Source organism: Dendropsophus ebraccatus, chromosome 7 (genome assembly GCF_027789765.1).
Source record: "Dendropsophus ebraccatus isolate aDenEbr1 chromosome 7, aDenEbr1.pat, whole genome shotgun sequence".
NCBI classification, from domain to species: domain Eukaryota; kingdom Metazoa; phylum Chordata; class Amphibia; order Anura; family Hylidae; genus Dendropsophus; species Dendropsophus ebraccatus.
In genome coordinates this window covers 389504-410994 of record NC_091460.1, presented here as the reverse complement: position 1 = coordinate 410994, position 21491 = coordinate 389504, and the positions used below count along the sequence as shown (strand labels likewise).

The window sequence follows — 21491 nt, the reverse complement described above, 5'->3', positions numbered from 1 at the left end:
CCCCTCCTCCTCTAAGCTTACCTTACTGCTGGGGGGTCACACACTGATAGTAACAGAATGTAACATCCCTCCTCCTGTAAGCTTACCTTACTGCTGGGGTCACACTGATAGTAACACAATGTAACACCCCTCCTCCTCTAAGCTTACCTTACTGCTGGGGGGTCACACACTGATAGTAACACAATGTAACATCCCTCCTCCTGTAAGCTTACCTTACTGCTGGGGGGGTCACACTAATAGTAACACAATGTAACATCCCTCCTCCTGTAAGCTTACCTTACTGCTGGGGGGGGTCACACTAATAGTAACACAATGTAACATCCCTCCTCCTGTAAGCTTACCTTACTGCTGGGGTCACACTGATAGTAACACAATGTAACATCCCTCCTCCTGTAAGCTTACCTTACTGCTGGGGTCACACTGATAGTAACACAATGTAACATCCCTCCTCCTGTAAGCTTACCTTACTGCTGGGGTCACACTGATAGTAACACAATGTAACACCCCTCCTCCTGTAAGCTTACCTTACTGCTGGGGGGGTCACACACTGATAGTAACACAATGTAACATCCCTCCTCCTGTAAGCTTACCTTACTGCTGGGGTCATACACTGATAGTAACACAATGTAACATCCCTCCTCTGTAAGCTTACCTTACTGCTGGGGTCACACACTGATAGTAACACAATGTAACACCCCTCCTCCTGTAAGCTTACCTTACTGCTGGGGGGGGTCACACACTGATAGTAAGCACAATGTAACATCCCTCCTCCTGTAAGCTTACCTTACTGCTGGGGGTCACACACTGATCGTAACACAATGTACATCCCTCCTCCTGTAAGCTTACCTTACTGCTGGGGTCACACTGATAGTAACACAATGTAACATCCCTCCTCCTGTAGCTTACCTTACTGCTGGGGGGGGGTCACACACTGATAGTAACACAATGTAACATCCCTCCTCCTGTAAGCTTACCTTACTGCTGGGGGTCACACACTGATAGTAACACAATGTAACATCCCTCCTCCTGTAAGCTTACCTTACTGCTGGGGTCACACTGATAGTAACACAATGTAACATCCCTCCTCCTGTAAGCTTACCTTACTGCTGGGGGGGTCACACACTGATAGTAACACAATGTAACATCCCTCCTCCTGTAAGCTTACCTTACTGCTGGGGGGGGTCACACACTGATAGTAACACAATGTAACATCCCTCCTCCTGTAAGCTTACCTTACTGCTGGGGTCACACACTGATAGTAACACAATGTAACAACCCTCCTCCTGTAAGCTTACCTTACTGCTGGGGGGGTCACACACTGATAGTAACACAATGTAACATCCCTCCTCCTGTAAGCTTACCTTACTGCTGGGGTCACACACTGATAGTAACACAATGTAACATCCCTCCTCCTGTAAGCTTACCTTACTGCTGGGGTCATACACTGATAGTAACACAATGTAACACCCCTACTCCTGTAAGCTTACCTTACTGCTGGGGGGGTCACACACTGATAGTAACACAATGTAACATCCCTCCTCCTGTAAGCTTACCTTACTGCTGGGGTCACACACTGATAGTAACACAATGTAACACCCCTCCTCCTGTAAGCTTACCTTACTGCTGGGGGGGTCACACACTGATAGTAACACAATGTAACATCCCTCCTCCTGTAAGCTTACCTTACTGCTGGGGGTCACACACTGATAGTAACACAATGTAACATCCCTCCTCCTGTAAGCTTACCTTACTGCTGGGGTCACACTGATAGTAACACAATGTAACATCCCTCCTCCTGTAAGCTTACCTTACTGCTGGGGGGGGTCACACACTGATAGTAACACAATGTAACATCCCTCCTCCTGTAAGCTTACCTTACTGCTGGGGGTCACACACTGATAGTAACACAATGTAACATCCCTCCTCCTGTAAGCTTACCTTACTGCTGGGGTCACACACTGATAGTAACACAATGTAACATCCCTCCTCCTGTAAGCTTACCTTACTGCTGGGGTCACACTGATAGTAACACAATGTAACATCCCTCCTCCTGTAAGCTTACCTTACTGCTGGGGGGGTCACACTGATAGTAACACAATGTAACACCCCTCCTCCTGTAAGCTTACCTTACTGCTGGGGTCACACTGATAGTAACACAATGTAACATCCCTCCTCCTGTAAGCTTACCTTACTGCTGGGGGGGACACACTGATAGTAACACAATGTAACACCCCTCCTCCTGTAAGCTTACCTTACTGCTGGGGTCACACTGATAGTAACACAATGTAACATCCCTCCTCCTGTAAGCTTACCTTACTGCTGGGGTCACACACTTACAGTAACACAATGTAACACCCCTCCTCCTGTAAGCTTACCTTACTGCTGGGGGGTCACACTGATAGTAACACAATGTAACATCCCTCCTCCTGTAAGCTTACCTTACTGCTGGGGGTCACACTAATAGTAACACAATGTAACATCCCTCCCCCTGTAAGCTTACCTTACTGCTGGGGGGTCACACTGATAGTAACACAATGTAACACCCCTCCTCCTGTAAGCTTACCTTACTGCTGGGGTCACACTGATAGTAACACAATGTAACACCCCTCCTCCTGTAAGCTTACCTTACTGCTGGGGTCACACACTTATAATAACACAATGTAACATCCCTCCTCCTGTAAGCTTACCTTACTGCTGGGGTCACACTGATAGTAACACAATGTAACATCCCTCCTCCTGTAAGCTTACCTTACTGCTGGGGGGTCACACTGATAGTAACACAATGTAACACCCCTCCTCCTGTAAGCTTACCTTACTGCTGGGGTCACACACTGATAGTAACACAATGTAACACCCCTCCTCCTGTAAGCTTACCTTACTGCTGGGGTCACACTGATAGTAACACAATGTAACATCCCTCCTCCTGTAAGCTTACCTTACTGCTGGGGTCACACACTGATAGTAACACAATGTAACATCCCTCCTCCTGTAAGCTTACCTTAATGCTGGGGTCACACACTGATAGTAACACAATGTAACACCCCTCCTCCTGTAAGCTTACCTTACTGCTGGGGTCACACACTGATAGTAACACAATGTAACATCCCTCCTCCTGTAAGCTTACCTTACTGCTGGGGGGTCACACTGATAGTAACACAATGTAACATCCCTCCTCCTGTAAGCTTACCTTACTGCTGGGGTCACACTGATAGTAACACAATGTAACATCCCTCCTCCTGTAAGCTTACCTTACTGCTGGGGGGGTCACACACTGATAGTAACACAATGTAACATCCCTCCTCCTGTAAGCTTACCTTACTGCTGGGGGGGGGTCACACTGATAGTAACACAATGTAACACCCCTCCTCCTGTAAGCTTACCTTACTGCTGGGGTCACACACTGAGGAGCAGAGATCTCCACACACAACACAACAGCAGTGACTGCCCGACCAGGAGCTGCTCTGTATCTAGTAGATGCTGGAGGTGTAGGACCTGTGATGATGTCACAATCATGTGACCAGTACATGGGGGCGGAGCTCAGTAGTGCAGGAGAGAAGAGATTGTGGTGAAGGACCTGGGATCATGTGATAGGAGTAGGCGGAGCTCAGCAGTCAGATATATACAGAGCGCTCACAGTCTCCACACATTAGTGCAGTGACCTCATACACTCAGTAGCTCTAGTTCTGTATGTTACATTGTGTTACTATCAGTGTGACCCCAGCAGTAAGGTAAGTTTACAGGAGGAGGGGTGTTACATTGTGTTACTATCAGTGTGACCCCAGCAGTAAGGTAAGCTTACAGGAGGAGGGGTGTTACATTGTGTTACTATCAGTGTGACCCCCCCAGCAGTAAGGTAAGCTTACAGGAGGAGGGGTGTTACATTGTGTTACTATCAGTGTGTGACCCCAGCAGTAAGGTAAGCTTACAGGAGGAGGGATGTTACATTGTGTTACTATCAGTGTGTGACCCCCCAGCAGTAAGGTAAGCTTACAGGAGGAGGGATGTTACATTGTGTTACTATCAGTGTGACCCCAGCAGTAAGGTAAGCTTACAGGAGGAGGGATGTTACATTGTGTTACTATCAGTGTGTGACCCCAGCAGTAAGGTAAGCTTACAGGAGGAGGGGTGTTACATTGTGTTACTATCAGTGTGTGACCCCAGCAGTAAGGTAAGCTTACAGGAGGAGGGATGTTACATTGTGTTACTATCAGTGTGTGACCCCCCCAGCAGTAAGGTAAGCTTACAGGAGGAGGGATGTTACATTGTGTTACTATCAGTGTGTGACCCCAGCAGTAAGGTAAGCTTACAGGAGGAGGGATGTTACATTGTGTTACTATCAGTGTGACCCCAGCAGTAAGGTAAGCTTACAGGAGGAGGGATGTTACATTGTGTTACTATCAGTGTGTGACCCCAGCAGTAAGGTAAGCTTACAGGAGGAGGGATGTTACATTGTGTTACTATCAGTGTGTGACCCCCCAGCAGTAAGGTAAGCTTACAGGAGGAGGGATGTTACATTGTGTTACTATCAGTGTGACCCCTCAGCAGTAAGGTAAGCTTACAGGAGGAGGGATGTTACATTGTGTTACTATCAGTGTGTGACCCCCCCCCCCCAGCAGTAAGGTAAGCTTACAGGAGGAGGGGTGTTACATTGTGTTACTATCAGTGTGTGACCCCAGCAGTAAGGTAAGCTTACAGGAGGAGGGATGTTACATTGTGTTACTATCAGTGTGACCCCCCCCAGCAGTAAGGTAAGCTTACAGGAGGAGGGATGTTACATTGTGTTACTATCAGTGTGTGACCCCCCCCAGCAGTAAGGTAAGCTTACAGGAGGAGGGATGTTACATTGTGTTACTATCAGTGTGTAACCCCCCAGCAGTAAGGTAAGCTTACAGGAGGAGGGATGTTACATTGTGTTACTATCAGTGTGTGACCCCCCAGCAGTAAGGTAAGCTTACAGGTGGAGGGATGTTACATTGTGTTACTATCAGTGTGACCCCAGCAGTAAGGTAAGCTTACAGGAGGAGGGGTGTTACATTGTGTTACTATCAGTGTGACCCCAGCAGTAAGGTAAGCTTACAGGAGGAGGGATGTTACATTGTGTTACTATCAGTGTGTGACCCCCCCAGCAGTAAGGTAAGCTTACAGGAGGAGGGGTGTTACATTGTGTTACTATCAGTGTGTGACCCCAGCAGTAAGGTAAGCTTACAGGAGAAGGGATGTTACATTGTGTTACTATCAGTGTGTGACCCCAGCAGTAAGGTAAGCTTACAGGAGGAGGGGTGTTACATTGTGTTACTATCAGTGTGACCCCAGCAGTAAGGTAAGTTTACAGGAGGAGGGGTGTTACATTGTGTTACTATCAGTGTGACCCCCCCCAGCAGTAAGGTAAGCTTACAGGAGGAGGGATGTTACATATACTGTGGCCCCTGTTTGGTTTGGGGCCCCTGGCTGTGACATAAAGGTCCCGGCAGGACTAGCCCCTCCTTGTGCTCCAGTTGTCTCCTCTTCTCCTCCAGACGCTTCTTCTCCTGAATGACCCCCCAAGGATGGAGAAGGACAGGAATGAGATCAGTAAGAGAATATTACACGTCACCTTGGAGATCATCCGCCTGCTGACCGGAGAGGTAACTTCTCTAGATTTCCACCATTGTTGTCTGGGCTCTTTGGCCCCTCCCTCCCTCCCCCGCTCTATGTTCTGGATCTGGTCTCCTCTCTGTAGGTGCGGTGGTCTCCAGCACTGACCCCAGTAGTCCAGATGTGTCTCCTCCTCCTCCTCCTCACTAGAGCTCTATACAGGGGGACAATCTCCTCTTTGTAGTGAGGAGGAGGCAGGAATACTGGGCTCAGTCCCCTCATTGTCTCTCTCCATCCCCAGGATTACACCATAGTGAAGAAGACATGGGGGGAGGGTGTGGCCTTCCCCCAGGAGTCAGGAGGGCGGAGCAGGGCCCGGGGCCCCATCACGGAGCCTCCATCACTGATACATGAGCAGAAGATCCTAGAACTCACCCACAGGATGACTGAGCTGCTGACTGGAGAGGTGACACTGGGGAATGCTGGGAGATGATAGAGTAATCCAGGAGGCAGCAGGCTGGGGGGGATGACTGTGTGATCATTGTGTGTGTCAGGTTCCTATAAGGTGTCAGGATGTGGCCGTCTATTTCTCCATGGAGGAGTGGGAGTATGTAGAAGGACACAAGGATCTGTACCGGGGGGAGCAGCCGCTCATGATGGAGGATCAGCCGCCCGGCCTCACAGCACAAGGTAAGAGGAGACCTTCCTGATTCTAGAGAGCAGGGGGGAGGGGCCCCTAGATCCTCCTCCTCCTGATGACATGGAGCAGTGTATAATGGATTGTCTCCCTGTGTGTTCCCTACAGATGGAGGCAGTGACAGGAATCCACCAGAGAGGTGTCCCCATCCTCTGTATTCCCAGGACTGTCCAGAGGGAAATGTCCCAGCAGACAATCAGCAGGTAGATGAGGCTGATGCTATAGCACTATATCTCTATAGCGCCCCCCGGTGGGAGGAGGGAAGTGTCCCAGCAGACAATCAGCAGGTAGATGGCGCTACAGTCTCCACAACATGTAAAGTAATTGAACTAAAGATCAATTTTCATTACGTCCAGTTGTGACAGAACCATCTCAATATTGATCCCATTAGTCCTAGTAGGAAGAGGAAGCATAGTAACCCCTCAGTGTTTCCTTGTCCCTGTTGTATTGGTTTGGCTCGGGTCCCTCCTCTGGTATCCCGCTGTGCTTTGCCTCCTGGTCCCTTTGTTTCCTCTTCTACCATGCACTTGGAGTTTACACAGCGTGGGCGCAGCTTCTCAGGCCGGTGTGCTTCTCCTGGCTTCTTTCAGTCCCTGCGTCGTCCACCAGAGCTCGCTGCCATGGACCACAAGGAGGGCTGGGTAATTCTTTGCCGCCATGTTCAAACAGCTGATCTGAGGTCTGACACCATTTAGGTAAGTTTTCTTCACTACTATCCTGCCTGCCGTCATGGAAGGGTCTTCCCGCTCTGAGAAAAACTCTACTGTCAGGGAGTATCTGGTCCTTAGGAGCTCACTTACACCTCAAAAGAAGCCAAAGGGGAAAAGACCTGTTAATACGCAATAGATGCAAGAAACTATATGAATAGATGCAAGAAGCTATATGAATAGACGTGCTATACGCAATGTTAAACTGCCTGCCTCCTGTAACAAGTCTCTCTGCAAAGCTCGTATGGCTATAATGGTACAGCTGGAGTCGCCGCCTTTAGTTGGATCAATTCCGAGAAGTTATAAATCTATTAATCTTCAGGATCTGCTGCTTTGGCTACAAGGCCCGGGCTATGGAGCCCTCTCCTGAAAGGCCCGGGCTATGGAGCCCTCTCCTGAAAGGCCCGGGCTATGGAGTCCTCTCCTGAAAGGCCCGGGCTATGGAGCCCTCTCCTGAAAGGCCCGGGCTATGGAGCCCTTTCTTGAAAGGCCCTGGCTATGGAGCCCTCTCCTGAAAGGCCCGGGCTATGGAGCCCTCTCCTGAAAGGCCCTGGCTATGGAGCCCTCTCCTGAAAGGCCCGGGCTATGGAGCCCTCTCCTGAAAGGGCCTGACGTATCACTATATCTGACTCCGTTGAGGACGTCGCTGCTGACAGATCAGTTGATATTATTCACGACTTCCCCTCTGATCCACGGAGGATACGACATTGTCCTCAATGCTGTACGAAGCACCATGGATATTAAAGACATTAAGGAAACAAGAGGAAATGTTTGCAGGTCTCAGGCCTAAGAGGAACATCATGAGAACATCACAAACCTGATCCGGATGGAAAGATACAGAGAAAAGCTTACAGATTGCCGAGGAGTTTAGGGCTAGGTTTGATGATAATGACTCTAAGTTATGGACGTAATCGCCTACAATTGATGTACAAGTGGCCAAGGTGGTTGAAGAGACATCTCTTCTATGCGTGGATGTCTCCCAGTTAGATCCTATGGATAGGAAGATGGATGTCCCTCTGTGTAGATCCTGTCCTCGGCGGCTTCAATCCCCAGTATTGCTGCCACTAGTGCTGCTAGAGAATCATATTGAGACTAAGACTTCTAGAGAGGATCTCCTGGGATCTATGGCTATGCTTAAGCTAGCCATTACCGTCCTGGTTGATGTCTCTGCAGAATCGGTCAGGTGTGTGGCCAAATCTGTGGATAATGCCACTAGATGGGCTCTGTGGCAGGGGGATTATGTGCCATTCCCTGTGAAGGGAGCCTGGTCTTCCGTCCTCTCCTAAACACCATCTTGGAGCAGGTGGATGCCAAAAAGAAGGGTTTTCCAGAGGATAAGAACACCAGGGGAAAAAGAAATCATTCCTTCTGGCAGAACAAAATATAAGGGTATTGGTAAAACCCGTCAGGTGGAGTTACCAAGCCAAAAGGTCATTCAGAAGAATAACAAATGAAAGACCTTTGCGTCAGGCCATTACAAAAGGCTCAAAATGGAGACCCTTTCCGCTCATCCCCAAAGGGGCCTGGTCAGCCACACTAGACTATGCATATTTCCATATCCCGATATACGTCCATCATCAGAAGTATCTAAGGTTTGCTGTTATACACCACCAACAGACGCTTCATTTTCAATTCAGAGTACTGCCATTTGGAATAGCGTCGGCACCCCGGATCTTCACAAAGGTCATGGTAAAAATGGTAGCCCACCTAATGGGGTGGTGGTCATGCCTTACCTAGACAACCTCCTTGTAGTGTAGGGCTTATTCCAAAGCCTTGCTGGAAACACATCAAACTAACCATCTCTTGTCTCCAGGATTCAGGGTGGATCGTCAATCTGCAAAAATCCGACCTAAACCCATCACACAAAGTTTCTGGGGGATGATGCTGGACACAAAACTGCAGATGACCTTCCTTCCTCACCAAAAAATCTCTTCTCTTCTAGATAAATTTAGAACGTTTGCAGCAAGAAGGTCAGTTACTATCTGTCGTTAACCTGAAAGGTTCCCTCCACACCGTGGCTGACTACTTAAGCCGAGTAAGGATCCTCCCAGAAGAATGGAGGCTGAATGAGGAAGTCTTCCAGAATCTAACCTCAAGATGGGGGTCTCCGTAAGTGGATCTTTATACTACCAGGAGAAACAAGTAGGTTAGCTGTCTCTTTTCCTTGAACCTAAAGGGCAATCCAGATGCAGTGGAAGCTCTACATCAGCCTAAACGTTCAACCTGGCATACGCCTTTCCCCCCTCTTTTGGCAAGAGCCTTGCAACAAATCCTGCCAGGCCACACTCAAGTAATATTCGTAGCCCCGGTATGGCCGAAAAGAAGCTGGTTCTGTCTCCTGAAGCATCTGTATCTGGAGGGGCCGATCCTCCTACCCCTAAGCAGCCATCTTCTCCAGGGCCCTGTAAAACACCAAGGGTTAGAACACCTACATCTAGCTGCTTGGCTGGTCCTGTCTGGTCGGTAAGGCACTGTTACCTTGAGTCATTGATACATTTGGTGACAAGTAAAAAGGAAGTCTCTTCTGCCATTTCTCTGACCTACTGGAAGAAGTCTTCCTTATGGTGTGGACATAACCCTCCTGACCCTCTTAATCCAGACATCCCGAAAATCCTAGACTCCCTACTAGGGATGAGCGAACCGAACCGTTACGAACCAGATTCGTTACGAACTTTGCAAAAAGTTCGGTTTGGTACCGAACCGAACTTTCAAAAAGTTTGTTAAAATCGCAACGGCGTCGCAAAACTGTATTGTTTTCACAGAATGGAAGAGGATATAAGGAATTATTACTCCTATAATCCCTTTTTTATCCTGTTTTTATGTGAATATCAAGGTGTGTGATGTCACTCCAGGAACAGGAAGTGCCTGAGCGTCCATGCTCTTTCTCATTGTGTGTCTAGACTGCAGAGAGAGGAGCTCCGTGCTAGTTAGGGAGGGAAAGCACATAGATAGGCAAACAAGTAGATAGCTACAGGGAGGTAGAGAGAGGCAGAGATAGGAAGTAAAAAAACTTGTGATATCCAGGCAGAGATAGGGAGATAAAAAAAAGACAGAGAAAAGTGAGAAGAGTCAGAACCAGCTACCGTTCTGTGACTGAGAGGAGATGCTAGTTGTTGCTGCTGTGGTGGGTGCCGTCAACCCCGTATAGCTGCAACCAAAAAAGTTCATAAAAAAAAAATTACTTAAAAAAAAAAAAAAACTACCCCCCCCCCCCCCCCCCCCCCCCAAAAAAAAAACTAAAAAAAAAAAGTTTGTTTGTGATGCCCTATACATTGCTGCTTTGCTGGGTACTGTCTACCCCGTATAGCTGCAACCCAAAAAGTTGTAAAAAAAAAAAAAAAAAAAACCTAAAAAAGTTAAAAAAAAAAAAGGTTGTTCGTTTGTGCTAACCTGTACATTGCTGCTTTGCTGGGTGCTGTCAACCCCGTATAGCTGCCTGCAACCACAAAAGTTCTTTAAAAAGTTCATTAAAAAAAAAGTTTAAAAAAAAAGTACAAAAAAACACAAAGTAAAAATAAAAATTTTTTTTTTTGTGATTTACTTGTACATTGCTACTTTGCTGGGTGCCGCCAACCCACAAGATTCAAACTGGCGCCAAGGGCCGTTAGCCCAAAGGGCCCGGATCACCCCTTGAAAACTATATCTAAAACTTAACTTTTAATAAGTATTAATATATTATAAAATCAATAAGCACCGTGAAAAAGTTAAAATTACTCTCCCACAGTTCACTAATATATGTACTTTAGTCCACAAACGGTGGTACTCTAATCTACCCAGATAGCTGCAGACTACTGGCATTGAAGAACTGTGGAAGTAGCGAATAAAACCTAACACACCGCCACCACAACTAGTTTCACCCCAAAACGGGGCGTCTTCAGGTGTAGGGCCATTTGCAATTATGGGCAAGGGCAGTATATGTCCGTTACTGCCCATTGGGTCAACATCCTCCCAGGAGACAATCATGAAGTCTGCCCATTCTTGCCACTGTCACCTCCACGATGCTTTAGGGGGCCAGCAGCGGGTGGCACAAGTTCTGCCTCCACCACCACTGCAGTCCAACCTGACCCAGTGTCTTACCACCGATGTCAGGCCCGCCACTCTCAGGCTGTCCTCCATTTGGTTAGCCTGGGTGAACGAAGCCACAGTGGGCAGGAGTTCCTCCGGACCATCAGGGAGGAGATAGCTGAATGGCTGACCCCACGTCGACTAACGGTGGGAAGTGTCGTAGCAGACAACGGGAGGAACATTGTCTCTGCAGTTCAGCGGGGATGGCTGACTCATACACCTTGTATGGCACATGTGATCAACCTCATAGTGCACAGGTTTCTCCGATCATTTCATGCACTACATGACCTTCTGAGGATGTCACCTAGAGTGTGCAAACATTTCAGCCACTCCTACGCTGCCAGGAACGCCCTGCTCAGAATCCAGAGACAGCGCGGTATGCCCCAACATCGGCTAATCTGCGACGTACCAACCCGCTGGAATTCTGCCCTCCATATTCTCGACCGCCTGTACGAGCAAAGGTCAGCCGTAACAGACTACCTCATGGGGCAATCAGGCAGCTTCACGCCACACTGCGACTTCCAAGTAACACACTGACAGTTAATGCGGGAAGTCTGCCAATTGTTGATCCCTTTTGAGGACGCGACTCTCTTTTTGAGCAGGCAGGACTATGGGATCAACGACATCATCCCACTCCTCCATGTTCTGGAAAGTGCGCTTACCAACATCAGCGAGGATTACCAGGCCACAACTCCAAGGCTAAACATCGCCTTGAGCCCAGAGCTGGATGAAGTGCAGATGGAAGTTGAGGAGGAGGAAGATGTCTACGCCCAGCCATTCCGCACACCGCCACCTGGCTTCTCTGCCTCTCCATCACAGGAGGAGATGGAGGATGACGTGGTAGAGGAAGAGGAGGAAGACCCCAGCAGACCCTGGAACTACACCGAGGACAGTGGAGAGGAGAGGCGGTCATTGTCCTTGGTGCAGATGGCAAGGTGTCTGCGGGAGTGTCTGCGGAATGATAGCCGGATTGTGGACATCCGCCAGAGGGACCAATACTGGCTGGCCACCCTGTTGGACCCTCGCTTCCGCCGCAAAATGGCAGAATTCTTCCCACCATCACAGAGGGAGGCTAAACTGGTGTACTACAGGGACATGCTCACCAGTCAGTTGGTCTCAACTTACCTGCGAGACCAGCCAGGTTCCCAGACACGACCACTAGTGGAGGCGTCAGAAGTCACTACAGCCTGCAAGCCCTCATGAGCGATTTCATGCAGGCAGCTGATGAAGAAAGGACACAGCACCGGACTCATGGCGTGGACCAGCATGAGCTCAGCCACCAGGTCACTGCCTACCTTGATTCCACCCTGCCCCAAAGTGTCACTGACCCCGTGCAGTACTGGGCAGAAAAACTGGAGATTTGGCCTCAATTGGCAGAGTTTGCCTTGGCTCTGCTGTCCTGCCCAGCCAGTAGTGTGGCGTCAGAGAGAGTATTTAGTGCGGCGGGTAACATCGTAACACCGCAAAGAACAAGGCTCTCTTGCCACAGTGTTGAGATGCTGACATTTGTGAAGATGAATCGTGCCTGGATTACATCGGATTATACCACCCCCCTGCCTGATGTGAATGACTAAGTCATCAGTCACCCGTCTTGCATGGCAATCCCTGTGTCCAAGAAATTGACCTTAATATCCTAAATATGTGCCCAATGTAAAAATCCGTAATTTAACTTAAGTAATTTTCCCACCTTAAAAATTCCCAATTTAATTCGGATACATTTGAATAAACAGATCCCCATTTCCAAATTTGATGCCCATGGTGTGTTGGCCATTTAGCATCTCCACACCAGATTAATGCCTCACACCAGTGCACCGTCCAACCCATACCCCAAGAACAGTAGCAACCCTAAAATAATCCCCACAGCTATGCTTCAAAAAGTGTGGATTTCACCTTTTGTGAACTATAGCCGTGGGGTTCTATCCCTGGCACCCGTGCCAAGGAACACTACTCACCGTTTTGTGAGCGGGTACTAACTGTTCTTGAGGTATTTTGTGGATATCATGAGAGTAGTGAAATCTTGCACCGCAAATCCCGATGGGGTTCTTCTGTGTGCAAATGATTTCAAGCCTCTCATGCAGTCACGCGTGGAATAAGGCTGTCTATGGGGTATATATCACGGAGGCTGCTGTCCTTCAACTGTGATATAAAAAATCACCACAGTTAGTTACAGCAACAAACAGTTGCTGAAAGGCCGGTTATCTTGCCTTATTTACGGGGGCTTTTTTGTGGTTCCCTGCTGGCTAAAATCCCCAGCGCATCGTTGGCTGATTTTATGCCACCTTCAGTACTATGGGGCTGGGCGCAAATACCCGGCCGGCACCCTAGTACTGAATGCCATTTGGTGAACGCTATAAAAAGGCCCTGTGGATTTTACTCAGCAGACCCGCAGCCACATGTGAAGGTACCCATAGGGTGAGGTGTTTTGGGAGTGACAAAAGTGAGGGTGGGAGGTCACTCCCATACCCCATCAGGGGTTTTCCCCTACCCACTTTAAAAGATAAGTCCAGGCAATCAATAACTTTCTGTGCCCTTACTTCACCCAGAAACTTATAAATTGACCGGACTTATCCTTTAAGCCAGCTGGTGACCGCAGTTAAAAAACACAAAAGCATACATCCATTGGATTGGACGCTACACCCGGTTAGGACATCAAACTGGTGTTAAGGAAAAAATATATATATATATGTGTATCGCCAACAGCCATAGGCCCAGATTCAACAGGTTTGACACCAGAGTAGTTGCGTCAATTTGTAAAGCAAGTGCCAGTGAGGTGTCAATTTAATGATAACTGGACAGGTATTTTTGGATAATGGAGCTGGGGTAAAGCCTTCTTGAATCTGTGCCTTTTTAAATGTCCTTTCTTCACCTCATGGATTCTGTGGGTGAGGTTCTCTGTCTATTTTACCATATCCGTATCCTGCTAGACTAGGTGTAATGTTAGAGGGGGTTTTTTTTTTAACGTCGACTGTCCTGTGCTGAACTCTACATGAACATGTTGTCATGTTTAAAGAATGATTTTTACACACATGCATATCCTTAGCTTCAAACTTTAGTTGTCTGTACCAGGTCCTTCTGGGTCCAAAAGAATACTACTCCTACTAATGCCCCCACTGTCAATTGTCTATTTGGAAACATATTGGGTGGAATCAAGAGCTGCGGAAGCTGCCATCTCAACTTGTCTGTTTTTAACAATACTGGCCTGAGAGCCATCAACTGCTGCCTTCTCCTGCTCCTCAACTGGTCTGTTTTTAATAATACTGACATGGAATCAATCAACTGCTGCCTCCTCCTTCTCCTCAAGTAGCCTCTCCTCGATAATACTGGCCTGGAATCAATCAACTGCTGCCTCCTCCTCAAGTAGCCTCTCCTCGATAATACTGGAATCAATCAACTGCTGCCTCCTCCTGTTGCTCAACTTATCTCTTCTCAACAATACTGGTCTGAGAGGCGAGCAATCTACTGCTGCCTCCTCCTGTTTCTCGACTTGTCTCTTCTCAACAATACTGGCCTGGGTGCAATCAAGTGCTGCCGCATCCTCCTTGTAAACTTTTTTTTCAATATTTTTTGTCACTATTTTGGCACTTTTATTCACTATATAATATTATTAATAATAATAATAATAATAATAATAATAATATAATATTTTCTCATTATTTTTGCACTTTTTCCCCCCACTTTTTTCATTGTAATATCAACTGCAACTAAACGAAACTATATCCTATCACACTCCCACTATTGTAGCTGCAATTATTCAGCCGTTAGAGCAAGGTTCGTTTTTGGCTACGTTGAATCCGAACTTCACGAAAGTTCGCCGGATCTAACCGAACCGAACTTTTCAAAAGTTCGCTCATCCCTACTCCCTACAGAACGGCTTAGACATAGGGCAGGTGGCAGCGTTGGGTTGTGTCTTTGACTCCCATAGCTGTAGCTAGAATAACACCGACCATTGCTAACCTTGCTCCCCCATGGGATCTGGTGCTACAAAGTCTAACCCGAAACCCTTCTCGCCTCTGGATGAAGCATCGATAACATTTCTAATTGCCATAACCTCTGCAAGAAGAGTCTGTGAAGTTCAGGCTCTGTCTATGGAGGAACCCTACCTGACTATCCTCCTCAGCCCGAAGCCTCCTGAGGTATAGTATTGCCTCCTATGTTCCCATCTGTCCACACATCAGACGTACGCAGCGCTCTCATCACATTCAGCTCCGGCAGTTTCCGGGGTGTCTCTCTCTTTCTCTTTCTCTTTCTCTTTCTCTTTCTCTTTCTCTTTCTCTTTCTCTTTCTCTTTCTCTTTCTCTTTCTCTTTCTCTTTCTCTTTCTCTTTCTCTTTCTCTTTCTCTTTCTCTTTCTCTTTCTCTTTCTCTTTCTCTTTCTCTTTCTCTTTCTCTTTCTCTTTCTCTTTCTCTTTCTCTTTCTCTTTCTCTTTCTCTTTCTCTTTCTCTTTCTCTTTCTCTTTCTCTTTCTCTTTCTCTTTCTCTTTCTCTTTCTCTTTCTCTTTCTCTTTCTCTTTCTCTTTCTCTTTCTCTTTCTCTTTCTCTTTCTCTTTCTCTTTCTCTTTCTCTTTCTCTTTCTCTTTCTCTTTCTCTTTCTCTTTCTCTTTCTCTTTCTCTTTCTCTTTCTCTTTCTCTTTCTCTTTCTCTTTCTCTTTCTCTTTCTCTTTCTCTTTCTCTTTCTCTTTCTCTTTCTCTTTCTCTTTCTCTTTCTCTTTCTCTTTCTCTTTCTCTTTCTCTTTCTCTTTCTCTTTCTCTTTCTCTTTCTCTTTCTCTTTCTCTTTCTCTTTCTCTTTCTCTTTCTCTTTCTCTTTCTCTTTCTCTTTCTCTTTCTCTTTCTCTTTCTCTTTCTCTTTCTCTTTCTCTTTCTCTTTCTCTTTCTCTTTCTCTTTCTCTTTCTCTTTCTCTTTCTCTTTCTCTTTCTCTTTCTCTTTCTCTTTCTCTTTCTCTTTCTCTTTCTCTTTCTCTTTCTCTTTCTCTTTCTCTTTCTCTTTCTCTTTCTCTTTCTCTTTCTCTTTCTCTTTCTCTTTCTCTTTCTCTTTCTCTTTCTCTTTCTCTTTCTCTTTCTCTTTCTCTTTCTCTTTCTCTTTCTCTTTCTCTTTCTCTTTCTCTTTCTCTTTCTCTTTCTCTTTCTCTTTCTCTTTCTCTTTCTCTTTCTCTTTCTCTTTCTCTTTCTCTTTCTCTTTCTCTTTCTCTCTCTCTCTCTAACGATGTCTGTAAAGCCTACAGGTCTGCAGATGAGGATGTACTGGAACATTCTACAGCTCCTTCCACTATGGCTGCCGCTTTCCTAGGCTGGAAAGCTTCACTAGAGCAGATATATCGGGAGGCAATGTGGGCGACACCACACATCTTCCTCCGACACGACAAGCTAACGGAGCCTGGTCCCAGGACCTAGTGGTGGGAACCCCCAGCAGGTTATTGTGTTACCATAGCAGTTACTGGGCAGCGGAGGGTGGTCTCCTCTATCTGCTTCCTGTTACTATGTTACTATTGGGACTAATGGGATCAATCTCCACCTGCTGCTAATAACAAACCAATTATCAATAACTTATAATTCTGACTTATTTTCTTGTTTAGGGAGAAGATCTGATTGATTTTAAGATCAAGGTTAAAGCTGAAGCAGAAGAAAAGCTGTATATCTGGTGTGATCAGCAATGTAAGGAAAGGAAACTACTCCTCCCATCCTCCTCCTCCTCCCATCCTCATCCTCCTCCCATCCTCCTCCTCCTCCCATCCTCATCCTCCTCCCATCCTCCTCCTCCTCCTCCCATCCTCCTCCTCCTCCTCCCATCCTCCTCCTCCCATCCTCCTCCTCCTCCCCCCATCCTCCTCCTCCTCCCATCCTCCTCCTCCTCCTCCTCCCATCCTCCTCCTCCTCTCCTCCTCCTCCCCCCATCCTCCTCCTCCTCCCATCCTCCTCCCATCCTCTTCCTCCTCCCATCCTCTTCCTCCTCCCATCCTCCCCCCATCCTCCTCCTCCCATCCTCTTCCTCCTCCTCCCATCCTCCTCCTCCCATCCTCCTCCTCCCATCCTCCTCCTCCCCCCATCCTCCTCCTCCCCCCATCCTCTTCCTCCTCCCATCCTCCCCCCATCCTCCTCCCCTCCTCCTCCTCCCTCCCATCCTCCTCCCATCCTCCTCCCATCCTCCTCCCCCTCCTCCTCCTCCTCCTCCTCCTCCTCTCCCCCCATCCTGCTCCCCCCATCCTCCTCCTCCCATCCTCCTCCCCTCCTCCTCCTCCTCCTGATGACATGTAGCAGTGTATAATGGACAGTCTCCCTGTGTGTTCCCTACAGATGGAGGCAGTGACAGGAATCCACCAGAGAGGTGTCCCCGTCCTCTGTATTCCCAGGACTGTCCAGAGGGAAATGTCCCAGCAGACAATCAGCAGGTAGATGAGGCTGATGCTATAGCACTATATCTCTATAGCGCCCCCCGGTGCTGGTGGTTGTTGCTCCTGCACTCATAGATGTGATGAGGCTGATAGATACATGTTGCTGGTTTCTTATGTTGATGTGTTAGATTTTCCCTCCTGTCTGCTGGATTGTACTGAATTGTTCTATATGTCCCATCAGGGGGGAGATCAGGTGATTAATATTAAAGTGGAGGATGAAGCAGAAGAAGAGAGGATGAGGGGCGATCCCCCGTGTATGAGTGAGGTGAAGGAGGAGGAGGCGCCGGGAGCTGCTATACCAGGTATGGGAGGATGGAGTTACACAGGACCTGGGAAAGCTGTGTGACACTTTCTGGATGATCACTAGACTAGACACACCTCATTGTCCGGTCCATGGATTTAGCTTTGTCCTATAGATGGTGACGGTGCCGCCATTAGACTAGACACAGTTTGTTATTTTTTGTAGCAGTTTTTGTGTATCCACTTCTGTCGTTAGATATATCAACCTTACTGACCCCCATCGATTCTGTAATTTCACTTTTTTATTTGAAACTAAATTTTATACACCAATCATTACCCCCCCCCCCCCCCCAGGAAATGTCAGTAATATCTCTGAGGAGAACATCGTGTTACTGCTGAATTATAAAGAAGCTGTCGGTGCGGAGCAGCACTCCTCAGGAGAAACCTTCCTCCCCCTTACTGTACATCCAGGACGTCACACTACAGATCTATCATATAATCCTCCTGACCATGAGGAACCTTCTCCTGACCAGTCGCAGGTGCTTGTTGTTGTTGTTGTTGTTGTTGTTGTTGTTGTTGTTGTTGTTATTATTATTAGACACAATAAAAAGTCACAAAGACATTTTTATGTCTAGAATGTGGGAAATGTTTTTGAAATCAAATTTCTTCGACATGAGAGAATTCACGAGGGAAGCCATATTCATGTTCAGAGTGTGGAGAATGTATTATAGATAGGTCGTAAATGTGAAAGAATGAAGAAAGAGGCCATATTCATGCTCAGAATGTGGAAAAATGTTTTACATATAAATCACATTCTATTATACATGTGAGAGGGCACGTAGGAGAGAAGATATATTCATGTTCAGGGAAAAGCCGTTTTCATGTTCAGAATGTGAGAAATGTTTTAGAATAAAAGATCTTGTGCATCAGGGAAGTCACACAGGGAAGAAACTATTTTTATTGTTCAGAGTGTGGCAAATGTTTTACCTTTTAAATGACTGCTTGTTCTACATCAGAGAAGTCACACAGGAGAGGCGAGTATTCATGCGGGCAGGGCTGCCATGGCTATCTCCCCGGTCACCATGCAGGCGGGGGGAAGGGGGCGGGGTGTTTGGTGAGGCTGGGGACTAGTGAATATCAGGTGACGCCATTTCTGAAATATATATATTTTTTTTTTATATGATTCAGTCGGAAGAAGAAGAGTGTTTTGTGGACTCGGACAGCGAGGAGACGGTGGCGAGTGCGGAGTGGGACAGCAGTCCGGTCGGTTCACTTATTGTATCTTATCCTATTGTATCTCTCATGAGAACAATAGATCTTCCGGAGATCATTTCTTTTATTTTTTATAATTTTTGTTTTTTATTAGGATGAAAATGTTGAATTCCCCAGACAGAGTTTGGCCTTCACCCGACATATGCGGAACCCAGTAAGTACAATAGACCGCCGCCGCATTTTACAGTAAGGACCGAGAGCAGGCCGGCAAACAGGGAGGGAGCACGGCCTTGTGTGCAGGGTGGGAGCACGGCCTTGTGTGCAGGGAGGGAGCACGGCCTTGTGTGCAGGGAGGGAGCACGGCCTTGTGTGCAGGGAGGGAGCACGGCCTTGTGTGCAGGGAGGGAGCACGGCCTTGTGTGCAGGGAGGGAGCACGGCCTTGTGTGCAGGGAGGGAGCACGGCCTTGTGTGCAGGGAGGGAGCACGGCCTTGTGTGCAGGGAGGGAGCACGGCCTTGTGTGCAGGGTGGGGGTCTGGCCTTGTGTGCAGGGAGGGAGCACGGCCTTGTGTGCAGGGAGGGAGCACGGCCTTGTGTGCAGGGAGGGAGCACGGCCTTGTGTGCAGGGAGGGAGCACGGCCTTGTGTGCAGGGAGGGAGCACGGCCTTGTGTGCAGGGAGGGAGCACGGCCTTGTGTGCAGGGAGGGAGCACGGCCTTGTGTGCAGGGAGGGAGCACGGCCTTGTGTGCAGGGAGGGAGCACGGCCTTGTGTGCAGGGAGGGAGCACGGCCTTGTGTGCAGGGAGGGAGCACGGCCTTGTGTGCAGGGCGGGAGGCGTGGCCTTGTGTGCAGGGCGGGAGGCGTGGCCTTGTGTGCAGGGCGGGAGGCGTGGCCTTGTGTGCAGGGCGGGAGGCGTGGCCTTGTGTGCAGGGTGGGGGTGTGGTCTTGTGTGCAGGGGTGGGGCATGGCCTTGTGCGCAGGGGTGGGGCCTGGACTTGTGTGCAGGGTGGAAAGTTTGGCCTTGTGTGCAGGGTGGGGGTGTGGTCTTGTGTGCAGGGGTGGGGTGTGGCCTTGTGTGCAGGGCGGGAGGCGTGGCCTTGTGCGCAGGGGTGGGGCCTGGACTTGTGTGCAGGGTGGGAAGTGTGGCCTTGTGCACAGGGTGGCCGGTCCTCCCCATGCACAAGGTCGTCATTACTGGTGGAGCTGGCGTTGTAGTGTTATGCTGCTGTGCGGCGGCCTCAGGTGCTGGATTGACTAATCCAGCTGCACACATGCCGGAAATATGAAATTAATGGTGTGTAAAAAAAAATAAAAAAAAAATAAAAAAAAAATGTGGTTCTTGCTAGGTCCCCTTAGATTTTATTGTGTGAACATTAGATATATTTTACATGACACTTCTTATAGGCTTTTCAACAACTGCTGGAAAGATTGAAGTCCCGGATCTCGGAAGAGAATCGCTTAGATCCGTACTGCTTCCAAAATGATCCACAGTGGGGTCCTAATGAAATGCGTCCGCAGCCCATGGAGGACCCCCAGGGCCGGCTAGGCAGCAGAGAATGGTGCTTGTGCGCTCGGTGCAGACCGATGGACACAGTGGAGGAAAGCGTCTGCTGCAGGGAGCTCTCCCGCATCTCCAGATTTACTGGCACTTTGGGCTGTGTCTGTAAACATCCTCAGTTTTCAAGATTAGTGTTAGATCGAGATTTACTGACACACATGAGCCGGATGTATCCGGGCATCACTGAGAAAATAATGCAGAAAGACTTAAACAGGTACTTGTGCAATTGACTTTATGCCTACGGCTGTATTCACACATGCAGTAATGATTTTGTTGCATCATTTCACTGCTGCATCATTACATGGTGTTGCCGCATTGTTTCATGGCATCGCTGTATCATTTCGCTGCATCCTTTCATGGCGTCACTGTTGTTGCATCGTTTCATGGTGTTGCCGCCTCTTTTCATGGTGTTGTTGCCGCGTTCTTTCATGGCTTTTGCATTGCATTGTTTCATGGCGTTGCATTGTTTCATGTCATTGTTGCATCGTTTCATGGCGTTGTTGTCACGTCCTTTCATGCCGTTGTTGCATTTCATGGCGTCGCTGCGTCCTTTCATTGCAGTAATTGTTTAATTGCCACCCAGCCGTCCGTTATTACATCAGCACAGTGAACTCCGTGTGTGAACGTTCCTTTGTGTCTATAATTATTTATAACTTTTTGCATCATTAGAGAAGAATATTTGTAACTTGTTGTTTATACATTTTTACGTTCTTTTCTTTCCCAGAACTTTGCGTTGGATGGCATATTGTTCATTCTGCGCCATGGTGGATGGACTACTGGAGAGGGGGCATAAGGTGCCTGTTCCATCCTGTGTGGTAAATAAAATCAGAGACACGTTTCCCAGTAAAGCCGGAGTCTACACTGGTTTCCAGTGGTTTGGGGCATATGCCGGCAGAAACTTTCCTACCTCACTCAATTTCTAAAGATCGTTAATATTTTTCTGATACATTAATAAATCAAAAGAAATTTACTACTTCTCCGTGTTTGTTGTGATTTTCTAATAATGTAATGTAATATACTAGAAACCATATATAACGTGAAAAATAACCAGAA

At 47.8% G+C, this 21491-nt stretch overlaps 2 protein-coding genes across 2 annotated transcripts in view; one reads left to right on the top strand and one right to left on the bottom strand.

The window, feature by feature from the left end:
• The window catches only part of LOC138797178 (zinc finger protein 300-like), an 898668-nt gene that overhangs the window by 808310 nt on the left and 68867 nt on the right, over nucleotides 1-21491 (bottom strand). The window lies entirely within an intron of this gene.
• Nucleotides 6541-21411, top strand: LOC138797190 (uncharacterized). Its single transcript, XM_069977029.1, has 7 exons — nucleotides 6541-6558; nucleotides 17611-17731; nucleotides 18024-18208; nucleotides 18858-18932; nucleotides 19036-19095; nucleotides 20285-20652; nucleotides 21163-21411. The coding sequence occupies exons 2-7, from the start codon at nucleotides 17665-17667 to the stop codon at nucleotides 21359-21361; spliced, it is 954 nt and encodes a 317-aa protein (XP_069833130.1). The 5' UTR covers nucleotides 6541-6558; nucleotides 17611-17664; the 3' UTR covers nucleotides 21362-21411.

What these genes read in the sequence shown, in the direction of transcription:
- LOC138797190 (XM_069977029.1), top strand. Translation starts at nt 17,665, where the DNA reads ATGAGGGGCGATCCCCCGTGTATGAGTGAGGTGAAGGAGGAGGAGGCG. An exon ending in CGGAGTGGGACAGCAGTCCG is followed by an intron (nt 18,933 to 19,035) that starts GTCGGTTCACTT and finishes GTTTTTTATTAG; the next exon opens with GATGAAAATGTTGAATTCCC. An exon ending in ATGCAGAAAGACTTAAACAG is followed by an intron (nt 20,653 to 21,162) that starts GTACTTGTGCAA and finishes TTTCTTTCCCAG; the next exon opens with AACTTTGCGTTGGATGGCAT.